At 32.1% G+C, this 25,887-nt stretch overlaps 1 protein-coding gene across 2 annotated transcripts in view; it reads left to right on the top strand.

The window, feature by feature from the left end:
* Positions 1-25,887, top strand: part of LOC149078761 (dynein regulatory complex subunit 11-like) — a 40,717-nt gene that overhangs the window by 6,903 nt on the left and 7,927 nt on the right. For both annotated transcript variants that reach the window (XR_016193855.1, XM_089240866.1), the window contains 11 exons: positions 133-252; positions 578-769; positions 2,102-2,173; positions 4,496-4,698; positions 7,018-7,090; positions 9,003-9,047; positions 12,418-12,459; positions 13,674-13,743; positions 17,201-17,403; positions 22,449-22,564; positions 24,584-24,777. Coding sequence is in view for 1 of the 2 variants with exons in the window: in XM_089240866.1 (XP_089096992.1) it covers positions 133-252; positions 578-769; positions 2,102-2,173; positions 4,496-4,698; positions 7,018-7,090; positions 9,003-9,047; positions 12,418-12,459; positions 13,674-13,743; positions 17,201-17,403; positions 22,449-22,564; positions 24,584-24,777 (1,330 nt within the window). In the remaining variant the exon portion in view is untranslated. The remainder of the gene's footprint in view (positions 1-132; positions 253-577; positions 770-2,101; positions 2,174-4,495; positions 4,699-7,017; positions 7,091-9,002; positions 9,048-12,417; positions 12,460-13,673; positions 13,744-17,200; positions 17,404-22,448; positions 22,565-24,583; positions 24,778-25,887) is intronic.

Raw genomic sequence — 25,887 nt, 5'->3', positions numbered from 1 at the left:
TCAAGCATATTTTCTGTTGGAAAAAAAAAGGAATTCATAAAAGAATACATAAAAGAAACATTGTTTTTTCATTTTTAATGCTGCCCCCCCCCCCCCCAATGAAAGATCTGACACGTGTTTGCTTTTTCATAGAGTGACTGGGATTTGCCGATTCCTGTTTACCTGAGAGAAGAAAAATCAGATGAGCAAATAGAAAATGAAATATGGTTGAAAAATGCTTTTGATGAAATTACTGAGAAAGCACAAGAACAAGTAAGCATGTTGTTGTTTCACATAAATACATATTCATACTAATTAAAGATGATGAAATTTATTTGCTAGTTTTTTTATTGTTTAACCCTTTAATCTGTTTTTAAAATTTCTCTGATCCGCATAATAACTGCCTGATACCTGCTCCTCCCCACCCACAACACCGCAAGTAATTATTGTGAGAAAAAGGGAGGGAAATTATACTCTATGTTTTTCTATTTTTAATTCAGTGGATTTTTTTTACATATAGCCATACGTAATTTATGTTTTAAAATATTTTGAAAATCTAAATTGTAAAAACCTAGCGCAATTTGTTTTTCACTCACAGGAAGATAAAGAGCAGAATATAAATGAAGCTGTTGAAATTATTCAAATATATGAAAAAGCTCGCCAAGACAAAAATTTATTTTTCTTTCTGAAAGAGAAAAAAAGAATGGAAGAGGAAGAAAAGCGTAAGTTTGGAGTCAAGAAAGTGAGACCACAGATGTCAGAATATGTTGCTGCTATTAAGATACAGAAGGTAGACATCTCTTTTATCATTATTTATTTTCATATCATAGAAAAAAGATGATGAAGAACAATCATTTATTTAGAAAGAAAAACATTTTTTATACAAATACAACACCACAACAGGCAAACTGCCCAACGAGGTGGCTGACTTAAGAACATCATGGATCCCCGAGCCATTTTTTGGAGGCCCTACCTACTACTGCTACACCACACATGCACCCCCCCTCCCCGCGGAACCCCCAACGGCAAGATAAAGTCAAAGCACTGACCAATATCCAAAATGGTGTCAACATAGTGAATTCAAATACCTGATAAATCGATGCAGCACTTGCTATAAAAATACAGAACACCCCAAAACGGTTTGTAATCCAAAAATATGACTATGTGATTATATGATTATGAACTCACGATAGAACGAAATACTCAATTTACGTGTGAATGCTAATTACTTTTGTGCGCGTTCAAATTCAAAATAAACAAAACGGAGACAAACAAATTATGACTTTGACAACGAACTGACGACGGCGAACTGATGATGTTGACGCGAGTGCAGACGACCCTTACTGATTATGTGGAGAAGTTATATATACTGAGTTATATGTACCCTTATATTTAAAAGAATGATAATTTTTTTAGAGAAATATATATTGATTATTAACACTATGGTCTTGTTGATCTGATTTATTTAATATTTTATCAATATTTTTCATCAGATTTGAAGATGAGTTTTTGATGATTGCCCCCCCCCCCCACTTTCCTTTCCACTATTTTGCTAAAAACTACTTGTAGAGAGAATTATTCATCATCTTGTTAGCTAATATACATATTTAATTTTTTCACTAATATATATATTACTGTAGAACCTCTTGATAACAGACACTATGGGACCAAAATTTTTTTCTATTAAAGGGGAGTGCCCGTCAATATGTAGCAAAATGCATTGAGGCCCAGTATCGCAGACTTCAAAAGTGCCTGTTAGCAGGAGGTGTCTGTTATGTAGGTTCCACTGTATTGCTTGAATGAGATTATTGCACTTAAACTTCACAGAATTTGATTCTTTATAAATGTACATACTTAATTTCTCTCACAATAATAACAGCACTTCAGTTTTTGAAAATATGATTTTTAGAACTTGAGGTGACCACAGCCCATACATTTTTGTCTTGATTATACAATTTTTAGTTTGAAAAATTAATTTAAAAGATATTGACTAAAATAAAACTAAAAATTTTTTCTTAGGATTTATTTATTTAGTATGCTACAATATTTTCATCATCCATATTTATTTACAGCCACAATCATTAATTCTATGTGTTATAATTATTTTCTTCTCACAATGCAGATTTGGAGAGGCTATAAAGCTCGTAGAGCATCTGATATTGATAGGAAGAAAGAAATGTGTTTACTTGGAATGGTAAGAAATTATTTTTGATTAATTTTATTTCTGCTTTTTCAGACTTTATTGTATTTACACTTTTTGTGTGTGTGTATCAAGAACTCTTAATTAATTTTTATGCTTTAATGATGTTTTTCTATTTTGGTAGTATTTAAAATTAAGAAATATGTTTTATTTTTAATATGATTTCATTCAAACTAGAAGGTCTTTAAATTTAGACTTTCCAATTTTTTGATTTTATGTTTCAGTTTTTTTAGAACAATTTAATTAACAATTTATAACAATAATTATAGTACAATAAATACAGTACAGTATGCCCCATATTAGCGTCATGCAGTAAAACTTGTGGAGGGACACTAGCTTTTTGAATGCTGGGATTTAGTCCCTTCCTGGTATGCTAGAAAAAGCAATGTTTAATAAAGATCACAATATGCATTTATAGCCAATTCAATGGATTTTTAGAACGAAGATATTTAAGAATTTTCCCAAATCTGTGACCTGAATTTACCAGCATGCTGGTTTCTCATGCTATTTCTTGGCATGCCGGCTAATACAGTAGATTTATTTTTTTATCACTATGAATGTCATCAGACAAACACACTATCTGACCTGAATTATGCAGAAAAAATTATGTTTAATTGAGAACACACTCAAAGGTCCAAGATTTTTTCTGTTAAACTTGAAACTTAAAATATGAGGAAGGGATTTTTTATTTCTATGGATGGTAAGTAATGGTAAGTAAATTAGGTCATAATTTAAAATTAAATTTATCTGTTATTTTTGTGTGTGTGTGTGTGTATATATATATATATATATATATATATTTCTTTCAAATCACAATATAAATCAAAGTGCTCAAAAGGGCATATTATTGCTTTAAATTTGAAAACTTGGGAAGTAAACAAAACTTAATCTCAGGGTGTGAAAAAATAATTTTTTTAAAAAATAAAATAAAATAATCAGTTTTTTTAAATCAAAATTAACTGACTGCTTAACAAACTTAAAACAAACCTTGTCAATCATCAAGAATGTATATTTTCATATCACCTAACTGTTTTTTTCTCGTAATTCTCAAGTTTAATTGAGCATTAATGAATGAACTATGAACGAACTATAAGCAAGAAATATGGACACCAAAAATCTGTGTTTATAAAACATGAAAGATCATTGAGCCCAAATTAACTTCATGGATTAAAATTTTTTTTGTAGCGGAAAGTGCTTTTATTCATGAACCCCCTCCCCCACTAAAGTGAATGATTGGTGGCAACTCAGTATCATATATCTGGTGAGGACATCTCAATTCACTCGATGTACAACCAAAGGGCCATTCAGCATCAACTAAATAAAAAAAAATTCTATTGGCAAGATTGTTTCTTACACAATGAATAGATGTGTTTCCGACTTGCATGACGTTGCTTAACAGTTTACACATTTTTATTCTTTTACAGATTTAATGAGTTTTGGTAAAAAAATGAGAAAACTCAAAATTTTAATATGAAAAGTAAAGTCGAAAGCCCAATGATATCTATGTTGGTACAACATCTATTATTATTTTGAATCAGCAACTAGGGCAAGGCTTTATACAGAAAATTATTCCTCTGTTTTTTAATCATGGGAATCCTAGTGCCACATTGTAGTGCATTTCAATGCACTGCAGTTTAGCTCCCTATATTTTTCTGCAATGTTTCCCATGCACAAAATCTAGAAATAGAACAGCTTTCTTTCTGCATGTATCTAGGGATTAAGTTCAAGTCTATATTTACCCCAAAGATCTTCTATACTTCTTTTAATCCCAAACTTTATCACATATCAGTAACATGAAAACCATACCAGGTTACATTTACTTCAGTATCATTGAATTTATGTAAAGAAAAAACAAAATTTGAATTTCGTGATTAAAATCAATGATTTAAAAAAAATTAAGTGATTTAAATTGGCCTACCCTTCTTGCTCCATAATCTGGAATCACTTAGGTCTAGAGGACTTCAGATTAGAGGGGCTCTACTGTATACATAGTAATGCTGTCATATTCTCATTAGCTCATGTGTTTTAAATATCCGAATGCATGCATTTTTGAATTAAATAATGATGGAACATGAATCAAAAATCTGTATGGTGCTGGTTAATACATAATGTTTAAGCTTGATAGTGGGAAATATTTAGAAGAAGAAAAGAGACAATTTTTTTGTTGGCTTTTATGATGAGAAATTTCTAATGAATAAAAATATACTGTATACAAGAAAATATTAATTCAGTAATTTGGTATTCAATAGACTGAAACAAAAATAAATTGACATGATATTCAATAGGTATAGCAAAAATGTTTATTTTTGTATTTAGCTTCAGCCAGCAACATATGATGGGAATTTTGCTGCTAATATAGGTGAACAAGTTAAGGAACATCGCAAAAAACTTCAGACGGAATTAAAAGAAGATTATTTGAAGGTTGCTAAGGATATGAAAGAGTACATAGAAGAAGAGGTGGGTCCAAAAATGGCTGAGAAAATGGAAGACAAGATTCGGGAATATCTTCACTCCTACAAGTTAGTATCTCTAGAGCAGCAATTCCTATCTTGTACTCTGCATTCACTTCTCAGAGAAGCTTGACGACTTCGTGAGGAAAATATAATAAATCAATACATTCAGTAAATAAATAATAAAAAAGAGTCAAAAGAGCTCCTCAGAAATCGCTTTAAAAATGAGTTTTGCATGCCACTGCCGTTGGGAACACTGCTACAGAGCTTCAGTGTTTATCACCATTAATTTCATAGCATAACATTACTAAAATGCTTATATCACACTATATATTTTTCACAGTTATGAAAAAAATGCATTCTCAAACTTTAGCATATGAAAAAGCAATCATTAGTCACACACACATTGACCGGTCAATTGTGACCCTGATTTTGGTTGCTTCAAAGAACAACAAAAATTTGAAAGAATGAACAGAAATTATATATTTTTTCAAAATTTGATATTTCAATACACAATAACTAAAAGAGTATAAGTGTTATAACATATATATAATAACATATAAGTGTCAAAGAGTGAATAAGTGTTTAAACCAACTACCGTATATACTCGTGTATAAGCGAGTTTTTTTGTGGAAAAATTCGTTCCTCAAGTAGGGGGGTCGGCTTATACTCGGGTCAGTTTTTGATGAAAAAATATCGACCTCCAAAATCAGTAGACATTTTTGTAGCAGAGTTCAAGAAACCGGCATTATTGATATCGGATATGTTCAAACCCACAGAACCAATAATGTCAACCGAGGCAAAGGAATCGAAAACATCATTGGCTTTGATACCAGGTGGGCTAACGTCGATTGCACAGCCTTTGGATGTGAGCATCTACAAGCCTCTCAAAGACTATTTAAGGAATTTGTGGATCGAATCGATGAGTTCCGATGATAAAAAAACTACAAAAAGTGGTGCCTTGAAGAAACTTGACATTAGCCTAGTGTGCCAATGGGTACATGTGGCGTGGAATTCTGTTTCCGCCGAAATTATCATCCAATCCTTCAAAAAGTGTTGCTTCAGCAATGCGATGGACGGAACTGAAGATGATATTCTCTTTGAAAGTGACAATGATGATGACCACCCAGATGAGAGAGGATGAAAACGAAGATGGCGCACCCCCTATCATGATCTGATGGATTACGATGAGCTTGGAGACTCAGAATAAACGGATTAAAAAGTTTGAATCATTTTCTAATGTAAATTTCCGCAAGATTTTCATTTTGCATGAAAATGTAAGAATTTTTTCTCTGAAATGCGCAGATTTTTTGGGGGTCGCTTATACACTGGTTTTCAATTTATTGCGGTTTTGGTGGTCCTGAAGTGGGGGGGGGGATCGGCTTATATACGAGCTGGCTTATACACGAGTATATACGGTAATTTATAGTTGGTAAACTTTGCACTTAAAAAAAATATATATTTGTATATTTTTATTGTATATATAATAATATTTTCTAATATATTTTTTGCTGCAATTTAAAAATCATGTTTCATTATTATGTTTTCTCTCAAACTGCTTGCAACAAAATTTACCTAATATATATATAAAACTCATTGAAAATAAATGAAATAATAGACTAAATGTGTGTGATAATTTTGACTCCGGTATCAGGCTTGAGATAAACTATTTACCAAATATGAAAAAAAAATTAAACCAATAACATGGACTCTCATAGTGAAATTATGTTATAATAATTTGTGATCTATTGATTTTACTAGTTTCATTTAAGAATTAAATCAAAATAATCAAATCAATTCACTTGTAAAAAAACATTTTTCATTAGAGGTGTTTACAATTAAAGTTAATGTATTGATTTTTTGTAACAAAAGAAGATATGAAACATTATCTGAGTCGATTGTTGTATCAATTTCCTCACATTTCAATGAATGCCCTTGAACACCTGAGTGTTGTTCACCAGATCAATGACACGAGATTGGAATTCCGACTCAAGCATGAATTGTTTTAAGTTATTCCGAAGTGGCTTTAAACTGCTAATGTAATTGATTCTCAAGTTTTCATACAATGAGACATATGTATACATGATTCTCATGATACATCATGAGAATCTAGCAGTTGCAATCTATATTAGTGGTTTAAAGCATACGTATTATGTGTTTTGTTGGGAATTTTCACATTTCTTTAAATATATGAAATAGTTTTGCTATATTTGAGAATACATTTCACGTATTATTATTTTTTTTCATACTAAATTTATCTGAAAAGCACTAGCACATATTCTCGTTTAAAATATATGTGATTCCATGCAGAACACTCAAAATAATCAATTATGAGATGTGAACAAAGGAATAGAAGTTATAATTATAATTTAAAATATTTATTTTCAGTATGGAGAATGCTAAGTTCCCAATTTTTCCTACTGATGAAGAGGGTGGCTCTCGTCTATTCTTTTCACCTCAGGTTATGATGCATTTTTGTGGTATACATTATAAATAAAACTACTTTTATCTAATCTAATTATGTAGTTCAAATTACATAACAAACTGTATCAACACAAAAAGTTATTTTGAATTTTCTGTTAGCTATATTCTTTTTTGAAATTTTGTTATAACCTACATATATACAGCAAAACTCCTCTTAACTATCACATACTTTTTTTTACAGCCAAATACTATTTTCCCTTGTATATTAAAAGTATGCATTTCAAATTTCAAACCCTTTATTAATGATTAACCCCTATTTTATGAATAAATCATTGTTCCCCCCCCCCCAGTGTCTGCAAAATAGGGATTTCACTGTACGTATTTACAGGGCTTGACAAATCAAGATAAAATTTAGATGGCAGCCTGAGGAGCCAAGCAAATTTGTTTTCTTGAGAAAAAATGGTTGAAATAGTGGTTTTTTTTAGATTTTTTTGGGACTTGGTGATGTCCCTTTCAAGTTGACAGACATATTGAAATAACATCCAACAACTTTGTTTTGTCGTTAGACTAATTTAGCAATCAATGTATGAAGTTTTACACACCAGTGCCAGTAATTCTTTTGCCATGGTGATATGGTGTTTGTGAAATCCTGTAGTTTATATGCAGAAAAATAAATTATATTTTTATTCCCTATGTTTGATAAAGCATAAAATCTGTTCAGATCTTCTTTTCTGTAGTAAAAATTAGCTGGCATATTCTGTAACATTTTCCATTCAATTCTATGTAGTTATATGTTATATTGAGACAAATATAATAAATACAATCAGATCCTGAATGAATGAACTCTGATTCAACAAATTTCTCAATTTAACTAGTTTTTTTTTTCTAAAATTCTGATACAGGTCAAACTCCCTATCTAACAAATAAAATCCTCAATATAACTTTTTTTTTTTTTGAACTATACTTAATTTTTTTCTTATTTCCTATCACCCAAAAACATAATAGAAAGATTTGACCTTCATGTCTTCTTTAGAGGCAAATGAAGAATGGGGGAAGGGAAGAAGTAGTAATCTGTTTTACTTTTTTAATAAAGGAGGCAATAGAGCCATTTAGAGTGTGCCTAGGAATGCTTCAGTTGCAAATTGGTGTACACAATATCATAAAACATTGTGCTATGCTGTTCACATGGTTAGATTTCAGTAAAGAAATGAAGTTACTCAAAGTTTCTGCTCTGTCTTGACAAGCAAAGAATGGTGGGTCATCTGAAGAGAAAGCATTTTTGGGTTATCCAAAAAATTATAATTTTGACAAAATTTGATGAAAATTTTGACTGTACCAAATAATTTTCTATCAAGCAACTTTTTCATGCATCCTGATTTTATTTTTAAGTTTTTTATTTTTAAGTTGATTGTTTTATTTATTTATATTTTTAAGTTGATCGTTTTATTTATTTATATATATATATATATATATATATATAAATTTTTTTTTTTTTTTTGATTTTTTGTCAGAAATAAGAGTTGTAACAGCAATCCCAAAGAAAGTAGCTTTTAAAATTTACAATTTCGAATGTGTTTATGCTCCTGATCAATTTAACCCTGATTTAGCCAGTTCCTCGATTGAATGTATAAAATTGTCTGTTTCTTCTGATTCGTTAAATTGGGGTTTGACTGTATTTGAAGAACATACTTTTTTATGTAACAAGTTTTTTGTTATAGTAGTGTTTTTCCCCTTCTTTTTTAAATTCAGTCTTACTATTTTCCTTATTTACTAGTTATGGTAAATTCAAGTTCTTTTTTCTATTCTATTGTTCTTTTCTATCATGAATTTTGTTTATCAAATCCACTGAAATGGTTTTTTTTATTGGAGCTCAAGGAAAAATTTTTGAAAAATTATCAGCAGTATATAATAGAATATTTATATATATATATCCTTTGCTTTTATTGCAGATCGTGCCACAAACAACAGATAAAGACAAAGGCAAAAAAGAAAAAGTAGAGTATACCTCAGCTTTTTTGTTTTTTTTAACTAAACAATAACCACATTCATGTAAAGTGAGCAGTCAGAGAGAGATGTCACAAAGTAATGAGAGGCGGCAGCTATCATAAACTTATGTTAAAGCAAATATGGTTTGTGAAAATATAACTTATAATTATATAACACTTCTTTATTATAAAGTTTCTTTAAGTAGCAAAATATAGTTGGTTTTTTTCCTGTGTTGGTAAGAAATTTTTTGTTTGTTTGTTTATTTTTTATTACAGTGGAACTTGGTTAATTTGAGTTTTTCGCAAATATTTTGGATAAGTTGAAGTTGAAAAGAAAAAGTCAGGATTTTAGTATGAGCAAATATAGTCTGGTGAAAATCCACAAAAAGTCTGATGTTGCTTCACTTGACCAATTTGTTCAATCTTCATTATCCAGTGCTATTATTTACTACCACTAAACCACACATACACTTTGTCCACATTCCTCTGCAGAACTTTTAATAAATTTATTGTATAAAAGCTCCTATTTTAACATTTTTCTGCTGGAACGCATCAAAATTCTGTACCACTTTATATGGATTGTGTGTTGCTTGACCTCTGGAAACAGATTTCCCCATTACAGTTTCTTCTTACAAATTTTAATGAAAATGGATTTCCATAATACCATACAAATGATTTGCAAAATTTGTAAAACATATACTCATAATTAATGATCAATAATTGTTTATGTAAATCACGCATTTAGCATGGTCAAAAAATTCTACAGGGATACTGAGTTCAGAATGTTGGAATGATATAGTGGGTAACATTATTTATATAATCTTAGCTGCTACATTATTAGTAGGATTAATAATTATTCATTTTCAATATGTATAATGTATTGTCGGATAATCAGAATAATGTATTGTGGGATAATCAGCATGGGTTCAGGAAGGGGAAGTCATGTGTAACTAACCTCCTTTGCTTCTATGATCACGTGACTAAGGCTTTGGGTAAGAGCAGAAATGTAGATGTTGTTTACCTTGATTTCCAGAAGGCATTCGATCCGGTCCAAAATGGTAAACTCTTGAAGCGTTTACACGAGATTGGGAGCAACTTGCTGAATTGGACAGAATCATGGTTAAGAGATAGGTCGCAAAGAGTTATGGTGAATGGAGAATTCTCTGGTTCGACAGGCGTCACAAGTGGAGTTCCTCAAGGAAGTGTCATTGGCCCCATATTTTTTTCACTTTTTGTCAATAAACTCGTTCAGGATATCGATGGGATTGCTAGCAAATTTTCAGATGACATGAAGCTAATGAGATAATTGGGAATCAAAGTGATAGGGAGTTGCTGTAGACCAACTTAAACTGGATTGCAGCATGGGCAAGTGAATGGAGCATGGCGTTTAGCGTTGATAAATGCATGGCCACTCATTTTGGTCCAAACAACCCACGGTTCTCTTACAAGTTGAATGGTGTCACTATCCCAGATGCAACTAGGGTCACAGATTAGTGAATTGTCATTGACGAGCGGCTAAGGTTTTCTGAACATTGTTCAGCGGTGGTCAAAAAGCGAATAGAATGCTTGGTTTCATTTTTAAAAAGGTCTCTTTGCATTCTCCTAAAGTCATTCTTACGCTTTTTTGAGGCTTAGTTCGTCCTGGACTGGAGTATGCTGTAGAGTTTTGGAGACCATACCTACAGAGGGACATAGACTTGATTGAAAGGGTGCAGAGAAAAGCTATGCGTGTCCTTATTGGCATATGGGGCGTGAGCTATGAAGAGAGACTTTTTTTGAATATTTTTACATTAGATGAATGCAGGTGTCAAGGAGATATGATCGAAGAGTTCAAAATTTTCAATAGGATGGACCATGAACTTTTAGTACTCCTCCAATTGACTGCTTTTACAAGGGGACACCAGTATCGATTGGTAAGGGACAATACAAGGTTATGGTGTCACAGGGAATTTTTCTCTAATAGGGTTGTTAATAAATCGAATAGCTTACCCCCGGACGTAGTAAATTGTAACACAACTGACACGTTTAAAAAGAAATACGATAAACATGTTGGAGTAAATCGAGAAGCTATCCATACTTAAAATAAGACAACCATAATATTCTTTATGGGCATTGTATAATATTTTATCATGTGTATATATTGTTTATAATTTTTGTGATTGTGCTTTTAATTGGGTTGCTGTATTTTTTAAATAGATGACATCCATATTTGTTATGGGCATCTTTTTCTCAGCCATCTCTTTGGGCATTTTGCCTGTTGTGGTGCTGTATTTGTATTTATTTGTATTGAATGAATATTAATAATTATGTTGCAATTTGTAGTCATTTTATGAATCCATTATAGATTAATTAAATAATTCAAATTTTGGATAATTCAATTTTTTTTTGCTGTTTCCATAAGCTTTGAATTAACCAAGTTTGACTGTATCACATTTATCCACTTTATGCATAAAAAGTTCGTTCTTTTTTGCTTTTAAGGAGACTAATAACTTTTTTTGGGATAAGACAGTTGGTAGCGCACACCTTAATTAATTTTTATATAGCTTAAAGAAAGTGAATTTTTTTATATTATTAAAACATTAACTGTAGCAGGTTTAGTGTAGCCTTCATTTTATACAAATGTAGCCTTCATTTTATACAATACTGTATACAAATACAACGCCACAACAGGCAAATTGCCCAACGAGGTGGCTGACTTAAGAACATCATGGATCCCCGAGCCCCTACCTACTACTGCTACACCACACATGCACCCCCCCTCCTGCGGAACCCCCCAACGAATCGGTAAATACGGGAATGTGCATGTACGTGTAGTGCAACCTGACGTATAGTTTGTTTCTGTGTAATGCTTGTTATGTGTAGTGCTGTCATCTGCCCCCAGTTTTACGAACTATGAGTGAAGTGTTATGGTTGAATGATTTACCGTTGTAGGACTGTTGCTCTCTGTGGCGAGACTTTTTAACGGGGAGATCGGCTCGCATTTGCGCCTTGAAGTTGGGAACCACAGAAATCCAACTTCAGCCGACCACCACTGTGGGGTTCGAACCCGGATCCTCGCATCACGAGTCCGGCACTATAACCACTCGACCACCACAGCGGCTTTTTTCTTCATGAATTATTTAAATTTTTATTTAAACCACAGAGAGCTGAGAAAAAAATAGTGAATGTTTCTATGCAATATATGCTAGTTCTGCGTAATGTGTATTATATGTATAATAATTGAATATCAATACAATGAAACATCTGTATAACAATATTCAAGAGACCAGAGATTAGTATCATTCTGTAGGTGATTATCGTCATATGGGATTTTCACTGTATTAATGAGTTGGATAAACTATTTATTCTATTAATAAAAAATTTTAATTTTTTTTTCAAGGAAAACAAGAAGGAAAAAGATAAAAAGAAAAAGAAAGAGGAGGTAAGATGCAAATTATCAATCACACACACACATTTTTTATTTTCAAAGAAAACAAAAATAATTAAACCTTAAATTTTGCTAATAAGGAAAAATTCAGAATGTAAAATTAGTTCCCAACATCTCACGATTTGACTCATTTGTTATATTTGTCATTTAGTTAGAATTTTAACTGTCCATATCTACCAGTGAAATCTTATGAAATAATTTATCACCTTATTTGATGTAAGTATGTAAAGTAAAAGTGATTGTTTGACTGAAAAATTATCAAAGCACTAACCCGTGGTTTTAGAGGTGTAGATTCAAATTCAGTAAGAGGCATAGCTAGTCAGAATTGGTTTCAAACAGTGGGTCTCTGTCTGCTAGCCTCTGTGTGCATCAATTGACAGTGGTGCAACAAAGTGATCTTTTTGTCATTTTCGATATTGAGTGTGCACTGTAATTTCTAATAAATCAACTGCTTGGAGGAATAAACCACACTCAGAAAATAATCTGAGGGAAAATGTTTATGTAGAAAAGCTGCTGCTTTCAACAAGCTGTATGTAATTATTGTTCAAGAACTCACTGAAAAAATAACATAAAAAAAGTAAAATAAAATTGAATAATTAAATAATTTAAAGTAAAATGAAATATTTTGTGTTTGTTATTGTTTACCTTCTAAGTTTTCTTTGATAATTTTATAATACAGTAGACTCTCGATAATCCGGCCCATCCAGTAATCGTGTGGAAAATGTGTCACTGTATGTCTATGTACAGTTTATATCATTTAAATTCATTTTCAATTCATTTCCAGTAATGCTGTGGTTTCGATAATCCTGTGCACCCTGTCTGATATGTTCCGGATTAGCAAGACTCTACTGTATTGCATCTTGAACATTTGGCGTTATCCTGAAATCAAAATGTGATATTTTTACTAGATGGATCAAAATAAAACATACATAATGATATTTTTGGTAACATACATTAGATTATCTCGAACTCAGAATGTCAAAAACCTTTCTTACCGAATAGGTTGCTACTTTGAATTGCCCACAACAGCTGAAAATTAACTTTTAACGTATAAGCTATCAGCCTTCTTTCGAGAAATTGTATTACTTAAATTGGTAAAACATTTACACGTTGATAATGGCTATTGCTTTAGATCAGAATAATCAGAAAAACATTTCGTAAAAAAAAATGTCATGAGAAACTAGAATGAATTATTTTTGTATTCTTAGGAAGTGGGGTTCAGGTTTAAGCCTACAAATATTGTTCCTATTATTCGAGAAAACCTGGACAAATATGATGGTAAATTTTTTTGTTGCTATTCAAAATTTTTTTAACCTTTTTAATTAGACTTATTTGAGTTTCTTGTGCAATATTATGTTAGTGGTAAAGTAGTGTGCAGTTGAAATTGAATTTTGTTATTTCTGACACATTGACTGGTCATTTATTATTTTTTTAAATTAAACCTTCAGTGCAATTTTACAAATACAAATACCGCAACAGACAAAATGCCTCATGAGGATTCTGAAAAAAAGTTGTCCATAAAAAATATGGATTTCGAATACATATCTAAACTATATGAAAAATAGAGCAACCCGATAAGAGCAATAAAAAATAAATAATCATGATAAAATATAAATATACTGCCTATTAAAAAATTGTGGTTGTCTCATCTAAGTATGGATAGCTTTGCGATTTATCCCAATATGTTTATCATATTTCTTATATACCCCCGTATGGCGAATCACATTCGCTGGGTCGGGGTAAGTAACTCATATTTCTTATATAAAACTATTGAATTAATGAGAAATTGAATAATGGAATGATTATAATGGAATAGTTTTTAATCCATCCCAGCATCCTCATTTGAGAACAGTGAGGATTTGGTTTTATATAATACTGGCTATAATACCCAGCGCTGCCCAGGTTTTCTTCAATGAGGCTTTTTGGATCACGTGGTATCTCTCTCTTTTATTGAGGGACATACAAACCTTATATAAGTTAACCAATATGGCGCCTTCCTGCGCGGCTCATGAAAGAAACAAATCTAGATTTAAAGAAACGTAGCAATGAATATACAGGGTGTTTCAAAAATAATCATCTGATTTAAAAAAATCATAGCAATTCAGCTTTTAATCTGTTTTGATCGAATAATATATAGGTAGAAAGAGGGAAATATTTAATTTTACAAAGTTGCCAACAGGTAGCACTAACGCTCTTCCTCCGGCCGCCACTTCAGTGTTTGTGAATATTGGCTTTTCCCACAGAAACCGATTTGGATGTCTTCATTTTCAAGTAGGACGGGGCACTACCACACTGGAGCTTGGACGTTCGAGAATTTTTGAACAATCACATTCCTAAACGATGGATCGGCCATACGGGACCTGATGATTCAGTTAAGCATCACTGAGCTCAAAGATCGCAGACCTCACAGCGTGCGATTTCCTTCTTGTGGGGTGTATAAAAGACTACGTTTATGTGCTTCTCTTTCCAGCTACGTTAGCCGAACTGAAGATACACATAACAGCAGCAGTGGAAGCAAAAATGCTCACGAAAGTTTAGGACGAATTTTACTACTGTATAGACATATGCCGTGCATCCCAAGGTGGACATATTGAGCACCTTTAATTTGGTTTGTAAAAAAACTTTGTGATTAGCCATGTAATATAAGATTAATCTTAAGTGTTAATCTGAATATTTTTTGTAATACATGCAATTTCAAATCTGGTAATTCTTTTTGAAACACCCTGTATTTTTTCCTTTTTTAAGGGGAGCTAAGTATTTAGATTCCCCCTCCCCTTGAACTTCAAGTTATCCATCTGCCTGTTTCTGCTTCAAAAAAAAAAAATGCTTAATTAAAGCTGTGGAATTTCTTTGATGTTTTTTATATAGGCCCATAATTAATTTTAAAACATCCTAAATTATATGAATATTTATGCAGTTGAATATTAAAAGACAATACAGAGACATTAATTTTCATGCTGGAGAAGATATAAATAAAAAGCTGAAATCAAAGTTATTGCATGAATATCCAACTCAAAAGTAGGACCAGCTAATTACTTCATATTTAATTTTTTGAGCTTCGTATATATCTCTAAGTGAACTCAATGTTTCAAAAAAATATTATAATAAAATTTAAAATTATTGATGTAGTGGGAAACACCACAAAATTTCCACATTTCTGCAGGGAAATCAGCAATTTTAACACTGATTTCTATGGGGATCATCCTTTGCCTGACCCTCAAAGTGATGATGATGAAGATGATGTCTATTCAAAAAGCCTCATTACTGGGAGGATTGAAAATGTGGCAAACCATTATAAAGGCACAAACTATTATACATATATTGGCAGCATTGAAGAAGTGATGTAAAGGCATTGTAAAGGCATATACACATCTGAAACACATTGCTAAGGAACCACAGTAACTAAAATCAACATTCTGAAAGTGATTTTTGAGGCCCAGAAACCATTATTGCCTAACATTTTTTGCCCATTTCATGCATTTGCCCTGCTCTGACGAACTTTTAAAGTAGCCTATCGTTCAAGTCAGGTCCTATTTGGTATCATAGGCGGAGATAGACTTAGAAGTCTGAGGGACACAATCATTATTACTGCGGGCATGATGATGTTGTCAATTCATGTATACATTAGATCAGTCGAATCCACCTTTGATGCTGGGGGGGGGGGCACTCCCCAGCGCGACCCTACCCGCAAGGGTAAAAGACTTATATCCCTGGAGGGACAGAGCCTGGGTCATGACTGGTCTGTCGGGGGGGGGGGGCAATACCTCCCCAATGCCCCCTCTGTATCTCCGCCCATGTGTGGTATAAGGTGTGGGCATTAACAGGTTAAAGGAAATAATTCTTTGATTACATTTTTGAAATTGGAAATTACTCTTCCTAGCAAAGTGTTAGCTTCAAGCAAACTCTGCATATGTGTGGGTGATCAAGAGAAAATGGACATGCAAAAAATATGCATGGCATAAAATGCTTAGCATAAATATTTACTAATTACTTAGCTGAGCAATCTCTTTCTTACTTAAAGTTGATAATAAATCTTGACAAAAAAGCATACACAAGATAGGTTTGCAGCCGAGTGGCACCATGGTAAGATGCTTGTTTACCACCATGAATGTTTCAGCCAGGTCTGCATCTTCAATCTTGGGGAAAGAATATAGATAACAAGTTCTTTCCTGTCAAACCTGAGGCGACCATGAATAGAAAGTGCATTCATTTCTGACCCAACTCTATATACAGTAAATTGTTATATAGCAATATGACCAGAGTTGGAGTGTGTAAAGTATTAGCAGTAGCAAGATAGATTTGATGTTTTGTCTTCAATGAGCATAGGAGCAAAAGCAAAGGAAAATCAGTCTTGAGAATGTTGATACAAGATTTTGAGACTAAAAAAAAGGAGAGGAAAATGTTTCTGAGTAAATACATTTTACATTTATAAATGCAAGAAATTATATTCTACATTTAAAAAGACAATCAAGAAAGTTTCTTGAACAAAGAGTTTTTTTGTGGCAAATAAAATTTTATGGTCTGTGTTCATTTACATTTTGTAAATTGAGTTTACTACTTTTTTTGTCCCAGTATTATGTCTAGTGCTTTTTTTGGCTCTAAAGGTCTTCGATCTGTCTATACCTTACATTTTAGCTTGATTCATTTTTATCGATCGGTTTTTAATGAGGATGGATTTTTTTTTCATTGTTGTGTTGAAATTACTTCATACTAAGAAAACTTTATTGACTTTTAGAGCTATTCAAAAGGGTTTTTGAGAAAGACAAGAAGATATTTGAATTTGATGTTAAGAAGTCTGACCCCCTGAACTTGTCACTAATTCATGCAGATAAGTGTGATAAATCAATTATCAAGAAAGAGTTTTTGAGAAATACTAAAGAGATTGTTCATCTACAAACTGATGCAAAAATGAGAAAAGAACTTGAAGTGTTGGATGAAGTAAGATTTTTTTACAGTTTATTTACTCTTTTGAAAATTTTTTTAAGGAGTAATACAAAATGTAAAAAGGAACAATATTTGATGACTATAGTATTTTAATTTACCCAGGAACGCACTATATGTATTTGCTGAAAAAATAAAAATGCTTACCCAACTGTAAGATGGTGTTCTCACACCCAAATTTTTGTTTCAAAAATGGGGAGGTTGTCACATGTCACATGAGAGGAAAAAGTACTTAAACTGTGATACCTGCTATATGTGCTCATATTCAGATTTATAATTTTATGAACTATCCCCAAGAGGATGATGATGGTGATGATGCCTGTCTATTATTATTACACAGACAATAAAGATTTTGTAGTGATTCCTAAGAGGATAGCATTACACCTCATGGTTCCCGATGTATTATTGAATAAAATATTCAAGAATAAGAAAATAGCATAATATCAGTGGCTATTAGTAGGATATTATGTCCTTTCGCCATAAGGTAAAATAAAATTATAAAAAAAATCATTGCAAGTACTATTTCAATGGATTAAAACATCATAGAAACTCATAAGCCCACTCATATTGAAAATAGCAATATGAGATTTAAAAACACAGTTACTCTTCAAATTATTTTTACAAAACCAAAGGTGATTTTGTATGAGAAAATGGGGAATATAAAGATGAGAAAGCAAAGTGCATTCAAAGAGCAATATTCAGAATGTATATAATAATGATTGAGATTTACAAATTTAGTTAACATAATGCATACATGTATACATATTGCAATAAAGGTGTAGCTGTTATTACCTCAGTTTGCATATTTCTCTTGATAATGATCTGTACAGTGTTTTTGAACAAATTACCTCCCCCCCCCCCCTTAAGGTTGTTAAGGGAAGTTTTTAATATACAAAGTAAACTTAGTTGGATGAATATGGTATAAACATTCTACATATAGAAATACTGAATGAAAGTAATTAAATATATCTATAACACTGAGCAGGGGAAACAGAAGAAAAATTAATAGTCTAGATATCCTTATCTATAAGGCTATTTATAATCATCTATATCAGTGGTTCTCAACCTTTTTTGGCCATGGCCCCCTTTCAACCATTTCTCATTTCTGTGGCCCCTCCCTTGCGAACATGACTAATTTTCTATTCCCCCCCCCCATTAGAAGATAGTTATTAAAAAATTGTCTGAAGTATAAATATGTTTGAATTTAATTCAATTAATTTTTAATTTATGAAAATAACGAAAATGCAAAATAAACATAATAGAATACAGTAAAAAAATAGAGTACATTATTTTCAATCAATGTAAACTCTGCTTGAACACGGCACAATGTCATCAAGTTACTGTATTGGATAAAATTTGTATTATTTCCATTTTTTTTTTTTGTGCATAAATGATTATGGTTTCATTGATAAATGTCAGTTGTAGCTTCCAAAACATGCATTCTTATAATTATAAAAATCGCAAAAAAGTGGTAGCTAGCAGTTTTATTACTTTTATTCCCTTCATGCAGATAAAAGTAGTAATGAGGGAGTAGCCACACAAATGAATCACTGTTGAAAAGTTGAAACTTTCACATCATTTTTAACAATAATACATGTATCAAGGATATAGGTTCATGTTGTAGCCCTAATATGAATTTAAAAAAAATGAATGAAAATACGTGTGAAAATTTTTTAAATATTTGTTTGAAATATTCGTTTCAGAAAAATGACGCAGTGACAAAACTGTTCATGTGAACATTGGCGTACGTAAAGGGGGTGCCAATGGGGTTGAGCCAAGATTATAGTGTTATTTTGCAGGAAAAAAAAACGTAAAAAACCCCCTCAGAAGGAAAAAATCGAATCCCCATCTCGAGTAAATTCTGCGTACGCCTATGCATGTGAACATATAATGATTCATTATCAGGATTTCAAGCCCATTGGAAAATATAAATAATCCAATTTCCAAATAAGAAAATTATCAGTTTGTTGACTTCAATTTTGATACGGTGAAAATCTGATATTTCGTTGGATGTGACAAGATGCCTTCAAATAGCTTTTTATTTCATAATGTGGCCACTCTCTCGCAGGCGAATGAAGCAACGTGTGAGTTGGCACACAACGCAATATTTGTTGTTTAAACATAGCACAATATTTCACATAACAGTCCGCACTATATTTAATATACAGGGTGCATAGGTAATGGGGCATATGGCACTTTACTGGCGAACCATTGGTTCTAGAGGCATACTTCCAGTTGGAAAAAGCACCCGCATAATGTGTAGTACCTCAGATATTTGATTCATGTTGCCAGGGGTAGCATAATTATCAAAATAAAAAAGTTAACTTTTTTTTTATACGGACACCCTGTGCCCCAAAACCCAATCGGAAAGTTGTTTCCCGGTCTCCAACAATAACAAATCAACGTTTCCAAATGAGATATTCGAAGAAAGTTGAAAAAAAAACAAAAAACAGCATTAAATGTGGGGAAACCATTTTATCCGCATTTAACACTGTTTATTTTTCAAATTTCCTCAATTTTTCGAATTCGCATATCTCGGTGAGTATTGCACTTAGAAATGTGAAATTATTTTAGTTGGCATCGGTAAAGACAGAGCAACAACTTTTTAATTGGGTTCTTTCGCACACGGGGACAGTATAAAAAGTTGGGTTTTTTTATTTTATAACTATGCAACCCCTTACAACATGAATGACACATTTTTTCTGAGTTGGACACGTGATTTGGATACTTTTTCTAGTTGGAAGTATGTTTCTAAGACTAACTGCTAGCCAGAAAAGTGTCATACGCCCTGTTACCCATGCAGCCTGCATATACACGTAAAAAAATAGTTTGAGACGAAATAAAGTCGACTCTCGTCATAACGGGAAAAAATATCATTTTAACAAAAACTTTTCTAATCCCTCGGATAAGTTTACATAGGAACAATATAAGAATCTGTAATTCCTTTATAACAAAAAATTCGTTATTACGAAGGGATTTCTCCGGTCTCTTGGAGTTCATTATAATGGAGTTTGACTTGTATCCCCCCCCCCCCCAAAAAAAAAAAAATTTAACATTTTTGCACTAACGTAATTGAACTTCTGCAATTTGATCTTAAAACAGTCCTTTTTTACTTTTATAAATTTAGGAAGGAAACAAAAGGGAGAAAAAAAGAAAAATAGCCAAGAGGGGTTCGGTTGTGCTCAAATGCCTCGAAATTCCACTTGTGCGCAAGGGGATTCACGCCTCACTCTCAGTTTTATGACAAAATTTCACATTTATGAGAAGGTTGACTATGGTCACGATTACTCTCTATATATATAGGTCTTTCAATATTAAAATATTTCATTTATACGAAGCACGATTTCAGTTATTTGACATTTTCATTTTGACTCGAACTCCAAATCTTTGGCATTTAGACATCATTTCCAACTATCAAATTCACACAGGTTTTGCAGATTGTGAAAACGCATCGCTGAATTGGTTTTGCATGTGTATCATCAACATTAAAAACCATAAATTTTAGGTTGACAGATACAGAGACGCATTGAGCCGGTTATGGAAATTTCAACGTGAAGACTTACGTGAGAATTTATTGCACTTTTCTGTGAAATCTGCAGACGCAGTGAGTCTCAAATTAACGGATTTAAATTGCTTTAAATGTGGTCATATGTCCTTTTAGAATTTTTTTATAATGTCCACAACATTGCTCTTGCAGGATAGGAAAATTGCATTGAAATTATTTGGGATGTTGCAGGCCAGCAGCAGGCTTAATTAGTAGGCCAGTTAATAGGAGGAGCATTACAGTGTCGATTAAAAAAACTTTAAAGATATGGTGTCAATCTTAGAGGAAGTCCCAATACATTATCTGCTTGGATTGTTTATAGAAACCAATCAGCAAACCAAATGACGTCAAGACCGTCTTAAATATGTTTAAAATTACGTTCTTCCGGTTAAATTGAAAGGAATGGCATATGAACACTTACGATTGAAACAACAGTAATTTTATGCAATTACAGTTTCTTAAGTTATACAGCAATGTAGTTTTAAAAAATTAAATTTCGCGGGTATTTTTCCTCATGTGTGATTTGGTCTCTTGAAGTTTGTTATAACTGGATTCGACTTTATTTCGTTTTAGCAAAGGCAATGCTGCAAATTTGCACCCTCTTCAAAATTCATAAAAAAATACCCCAGAGCAAATCATTCTTTATTCGATTTTCTGATCCTCGTCAGGCCACTCAGTGCCAGCTGAAGATAGCTTTGTGCTAAACTAGATAGTTATCTGTCTGTAATTGCATGAAAACGATGGGTTTTTTTGCAAGCTTTCATTTTTCACCCATCTACTTACATTTACTACCATCACTCAAAAGAATGTCAATGAATGGTCAACAAATCTTTGTCTGCTTTCTTTATGGCAGCCCTCTTTGAATGAAAAGTCTTCGAACACACACAATTTTCTGTCTTTACAGTTACGCCATTTTGCTTAAACCTCTTCTACAGTTTGTGTCAGGGTCTACAGTCACCCCCAAGTCGTAAAACCACCGAGATTACATGAACCACTTTTTTTATTTCCTTCCTCATGTTAATGTTACTTGAATAGGGGAAAAATCGCGAAAAAGATAATCTATGCATTTTGTTTGAAATTAAGTTTTTTTAGTCAGCGACTAAAAAAATTTAATTTCACAAACTTCTTCATGGCCCCTGTATCAGCAGCCGTGGCTCCCCTTTTGCGAGATTTTCATCCGTGGCCCCCAGTTGAGAACCACTGATCTATATTAAGGCTTTACTTGTAGCTTCATTATTTTTTGTAAAAGCTCTATTTTTCTTTGTTTTTTTTTCTTTGATGAAAAATGACATAGACTACATCAAATTATATAAACAGGACTAATAGAACAAATAATATTTATTAGTCTGCATAATATGTACTTATTGTTGATAATTTGTAATTTGTTTCATATTGTAACAGTTATTGTGTAGATTAATGCACCAGTATTCAATTTTTTCTTATCAATGTTCTTAACACAAAAATATAGAAAATATTTTGTTCTAATATTGTTTTACAGGCTTTTGCAAAAGATCTTGGCAAGAAGGTCAAAAAGAAGAAGGGCGGAAAGAAAGGGAAAGGAAAAAAGGGGAAAGGAAAGAAAGGCAAAAAAGAGAAAGATTTAACTCCAGATAGGTAGCGCATGCATGCTAATGGCATAATTTTTTTTATTTGATTATTGGAGGACTTTTTCCTTGAATTACTATCAACAATTACAGCAAATATCAAAAGTCTTAATTTCTAATAACAAAATTAAAACATCTGAGTTTTACTAATTAATACAACTTTAATTGTTCATCAATAAAGCTAACAGTCCTAGGAAGGATAGAAAAATGTTGAAAAACCCCAATGTACTTTCTCTCTTTTGATCTGAATTATTCACTTATTTGCAATTTTGTTGTATATCAAGCTGAGTGAGACTGATAAACTAAGTAAACTAATCATTAAATTGTGTGATGTAGATGCTAATTTTTGTTAGGATAAAATTAACAGTGCAGTAAAACCTTATATAACGTCATCCCTTGGGTAATGATCAAAAATGACATCATATGTGGAGTTATTTAATAATGAATAAGTCTTTTTCTAATTATAATAACTAGAGCCCGGAAGTTTAGGCACTAAAAATAATCGAAATAGGCAGGCAAAAAGACATTAAAAATACCTAAAATAGACACTAAAAAGGTATTTATAATTTATGGAAAAAATAAAAAAAAACTAAATCTCTCTGAGGTATTAAGGACCCCCAAAAACTAGTTGAAGAATTTGTTGTATTTAATCCCTCTACCGCTTTAATTATGGTTTATAATAGGCACTAAAATAACTGCATTATAATACAAGTTATACTAATTTCAAGCCCAAAATAAAATGTGAGAAGATTCTCATTATTAGGTCAATTCCATGGCCATAATTACCAGATGTGGAGCCAGTAGAGAAAATGACCTGTGGGACTTCAAGTTGCAAATAATTCTCGTTTATTTTGTTGTGTTATTCGAAATGATCATTGTCATTTATATAGTTGAAACATAGCAACCTTGTTCTAATGTAGTGAAAAATTAACTTTTTTTTTTATATTACCACATGTGTGGGACTCCTTCAAGCGTGGGGCCCTGTGTGGCTGTCACACACCTCTGAGGGCAACTGGTAAATTTAAACGAATACTAAATATGTATGTGTAAAATAAATAGCCGTGATTGTTTGCACTACATTTATGGTGTAAAAAAAATCAGCAGAACAACATAGGTCCCAGAGTTCTGTCTGCTCCTACGAAAACAACAATTTCTAATTTTTCTCTGTTATTCTAACATGGACTGCGTTCATCTGAAATGTTATTGGTAACAAAATCATTCACGTCTAATACCATTCGGTCAAAGCAAATTTAATACATGGCAACACCGATCTCTCAGATCACTTATTTGCATTTAAATGGGGCTGGAAGGGGTGGGGTTGGGCTTTCTGGTGATAATGTTGGAAGGATAGTTGGAGAATCTGAAAAGAGCAATTATGTTTTTGTCAATACTCAAAATATTCAAGTTTTATAGATTATGGCCTCTGAAGTTCACTAATAAACTTAAAAATATGTTAAAATAGGCATTTATGGCAGGAAAACCAGAAAAAGGCATTTTTACCAAAAGAGCTTGAAAATAGGCAAAAAAGGGCATTTATGGCATTTTGCTTGAACTTCCGGGCTCTAATAACCTACTAATTATAAAATTCTAATTATACTGGTAGGAACTTTAAAAACTGACATTAAAACAGGGAGGGGAGTAACACTAAAAGCAATACACATATTAGACCGAGGTATAACTATGTAAACTGAAGCTGATGTTGATCATGATCTTGTGTGCAACATACTTTCGTTTAAAAGTTCAACTATATTTTGAAGATTCTAACCTTCACAAAAATAAAAGCTCATGAACTTTGTATTTGGTAATTTCTTTTATTAAAAAAAAAAAGTCACAATATATAAGTCTGAATGATGAGTCACAAAAAAAGTCAATATATCTGATCAGTAACTTCATAAGCAATTTGGTTTTTTTACACAAAGTTTTATAGATTTGACTCTCTCTCTCTCTGCCGCGTATTATCATAAAATTTCATTATATCATGCATTCATGTAAAAATGTAATGAAATTTATGAATTTGTACTTTCTTTAGAACGTTTGAATCACTGATCCAAGAACTTATTGAACAAAATATATTGAAGGAGTATCCTAAAGTCTACTTTGATGATATTGTTGGTAGTTATTGTTATAGTGGCTCATTGATTGAGAAAAAATTTGGTGGTGATCCAGATCCCTGTATTGGAGATGTAAAACGTGTTCTGAAAGAATCTTGTGTCTTACCTATGGGTAAACACTTTATTACTTGTTCAGATTTATATTTTTCATATTTTTAGCTGATGTTAATTTCAATAATTTTTTTCTTTTTCAATATCTGATAGGGAATGACATTTTTTTTAAGATTGTTAGTTAATACTATTCTTCCCTCATTGAATTTCAAGGAAACTGTTTTTTTTTTAAATTGAAGTAAAAAGTTATATTTGTTTGTGAATATGGAATTTATACAGTACTGTAAATTTCTATCCTGGTAGGGAATGATTTTATTATCAAATAGAATGCCCAAATAGCTAATTGATTTTAATACATTTTAAATTGATGAAGTAAAGTAATAAATAATATAAATAATAAGGGGGAAAAAATTATGTATCATATACAGTGAAACGTCTAAAATGATGCTCTGGGGACATGAGAAATGTATTATTATAAAGGAGTTATAGTTACAGATAGAATATACTAACACCAGAGCTGGACAAATCTATTACCCGACATGCCTGGGGCATGTAAAATTTTTGACCAGGCAGGTATTTCTTTTCACCACATACCCAGTGCTGCATATAAAAATTTACTCAGGCATATATTACTACAAATCCGACATAAAAAATTTTCGAAATTCGTTCAGCCCTAATTAACACTATGAAAGCACATTAAGACCAGAGAGTAATATTATTATGTTGCCGATTATTGCTAGAGGGTATCGTTATGTAGATGATTTTCAGTGTATAATATTTCACAAATTGAAGATGAGCTCAAACTGAAGAATAATTATGAAGTACGTCGTTGCAGTACAGTAGAAGTCTGTTATAATGACAGTTCACAATCACTGGAGAAATTGCCATTATAATGGACTTCTTGTTATAAGCAAATGTTTTTCGTAGCATTAGCTTTTTGGCAATCACCTGCAAATCACTCGTCATATTAAGATTGTTATTATAAGCCATATTCATTATAATAGACTTTTACTGTATTTACTTTCAAACGGTTTTCATGGTTTACTGTATATTTTTCTTTTTTTATTGTGCCTCACACTGAGATACATTCTTTGTCATTAATTTGTAAAGAAACATGTTCCTTTCTTTCTGATATGATGTCTCTAATATCTCTACTTCTATTTTTTTTCTC

Source organism: Pholcus phalangioides, unplaced genomic scaffold (genome assembly GCF_987345545.1).
Source record: "Pholcus phalangioides strain wild (caught in Gottingen) unplaced genomic scaffold, Ppha-v1.0 ptg000013l_1, whole genome shotgun sequence".
NCBI classification, from domain to species: domain Eukaryota; kingdom Metazoa; phylum Arthropoda; class Arachnida; order Araneae; family Pholcidae; genus Pholcus; species Pholcus phalangioides.
Note: the sequence above shows the minus strand (reverse complement) of the source record. Positions and strands in the feature narration are given on the sequence as shown.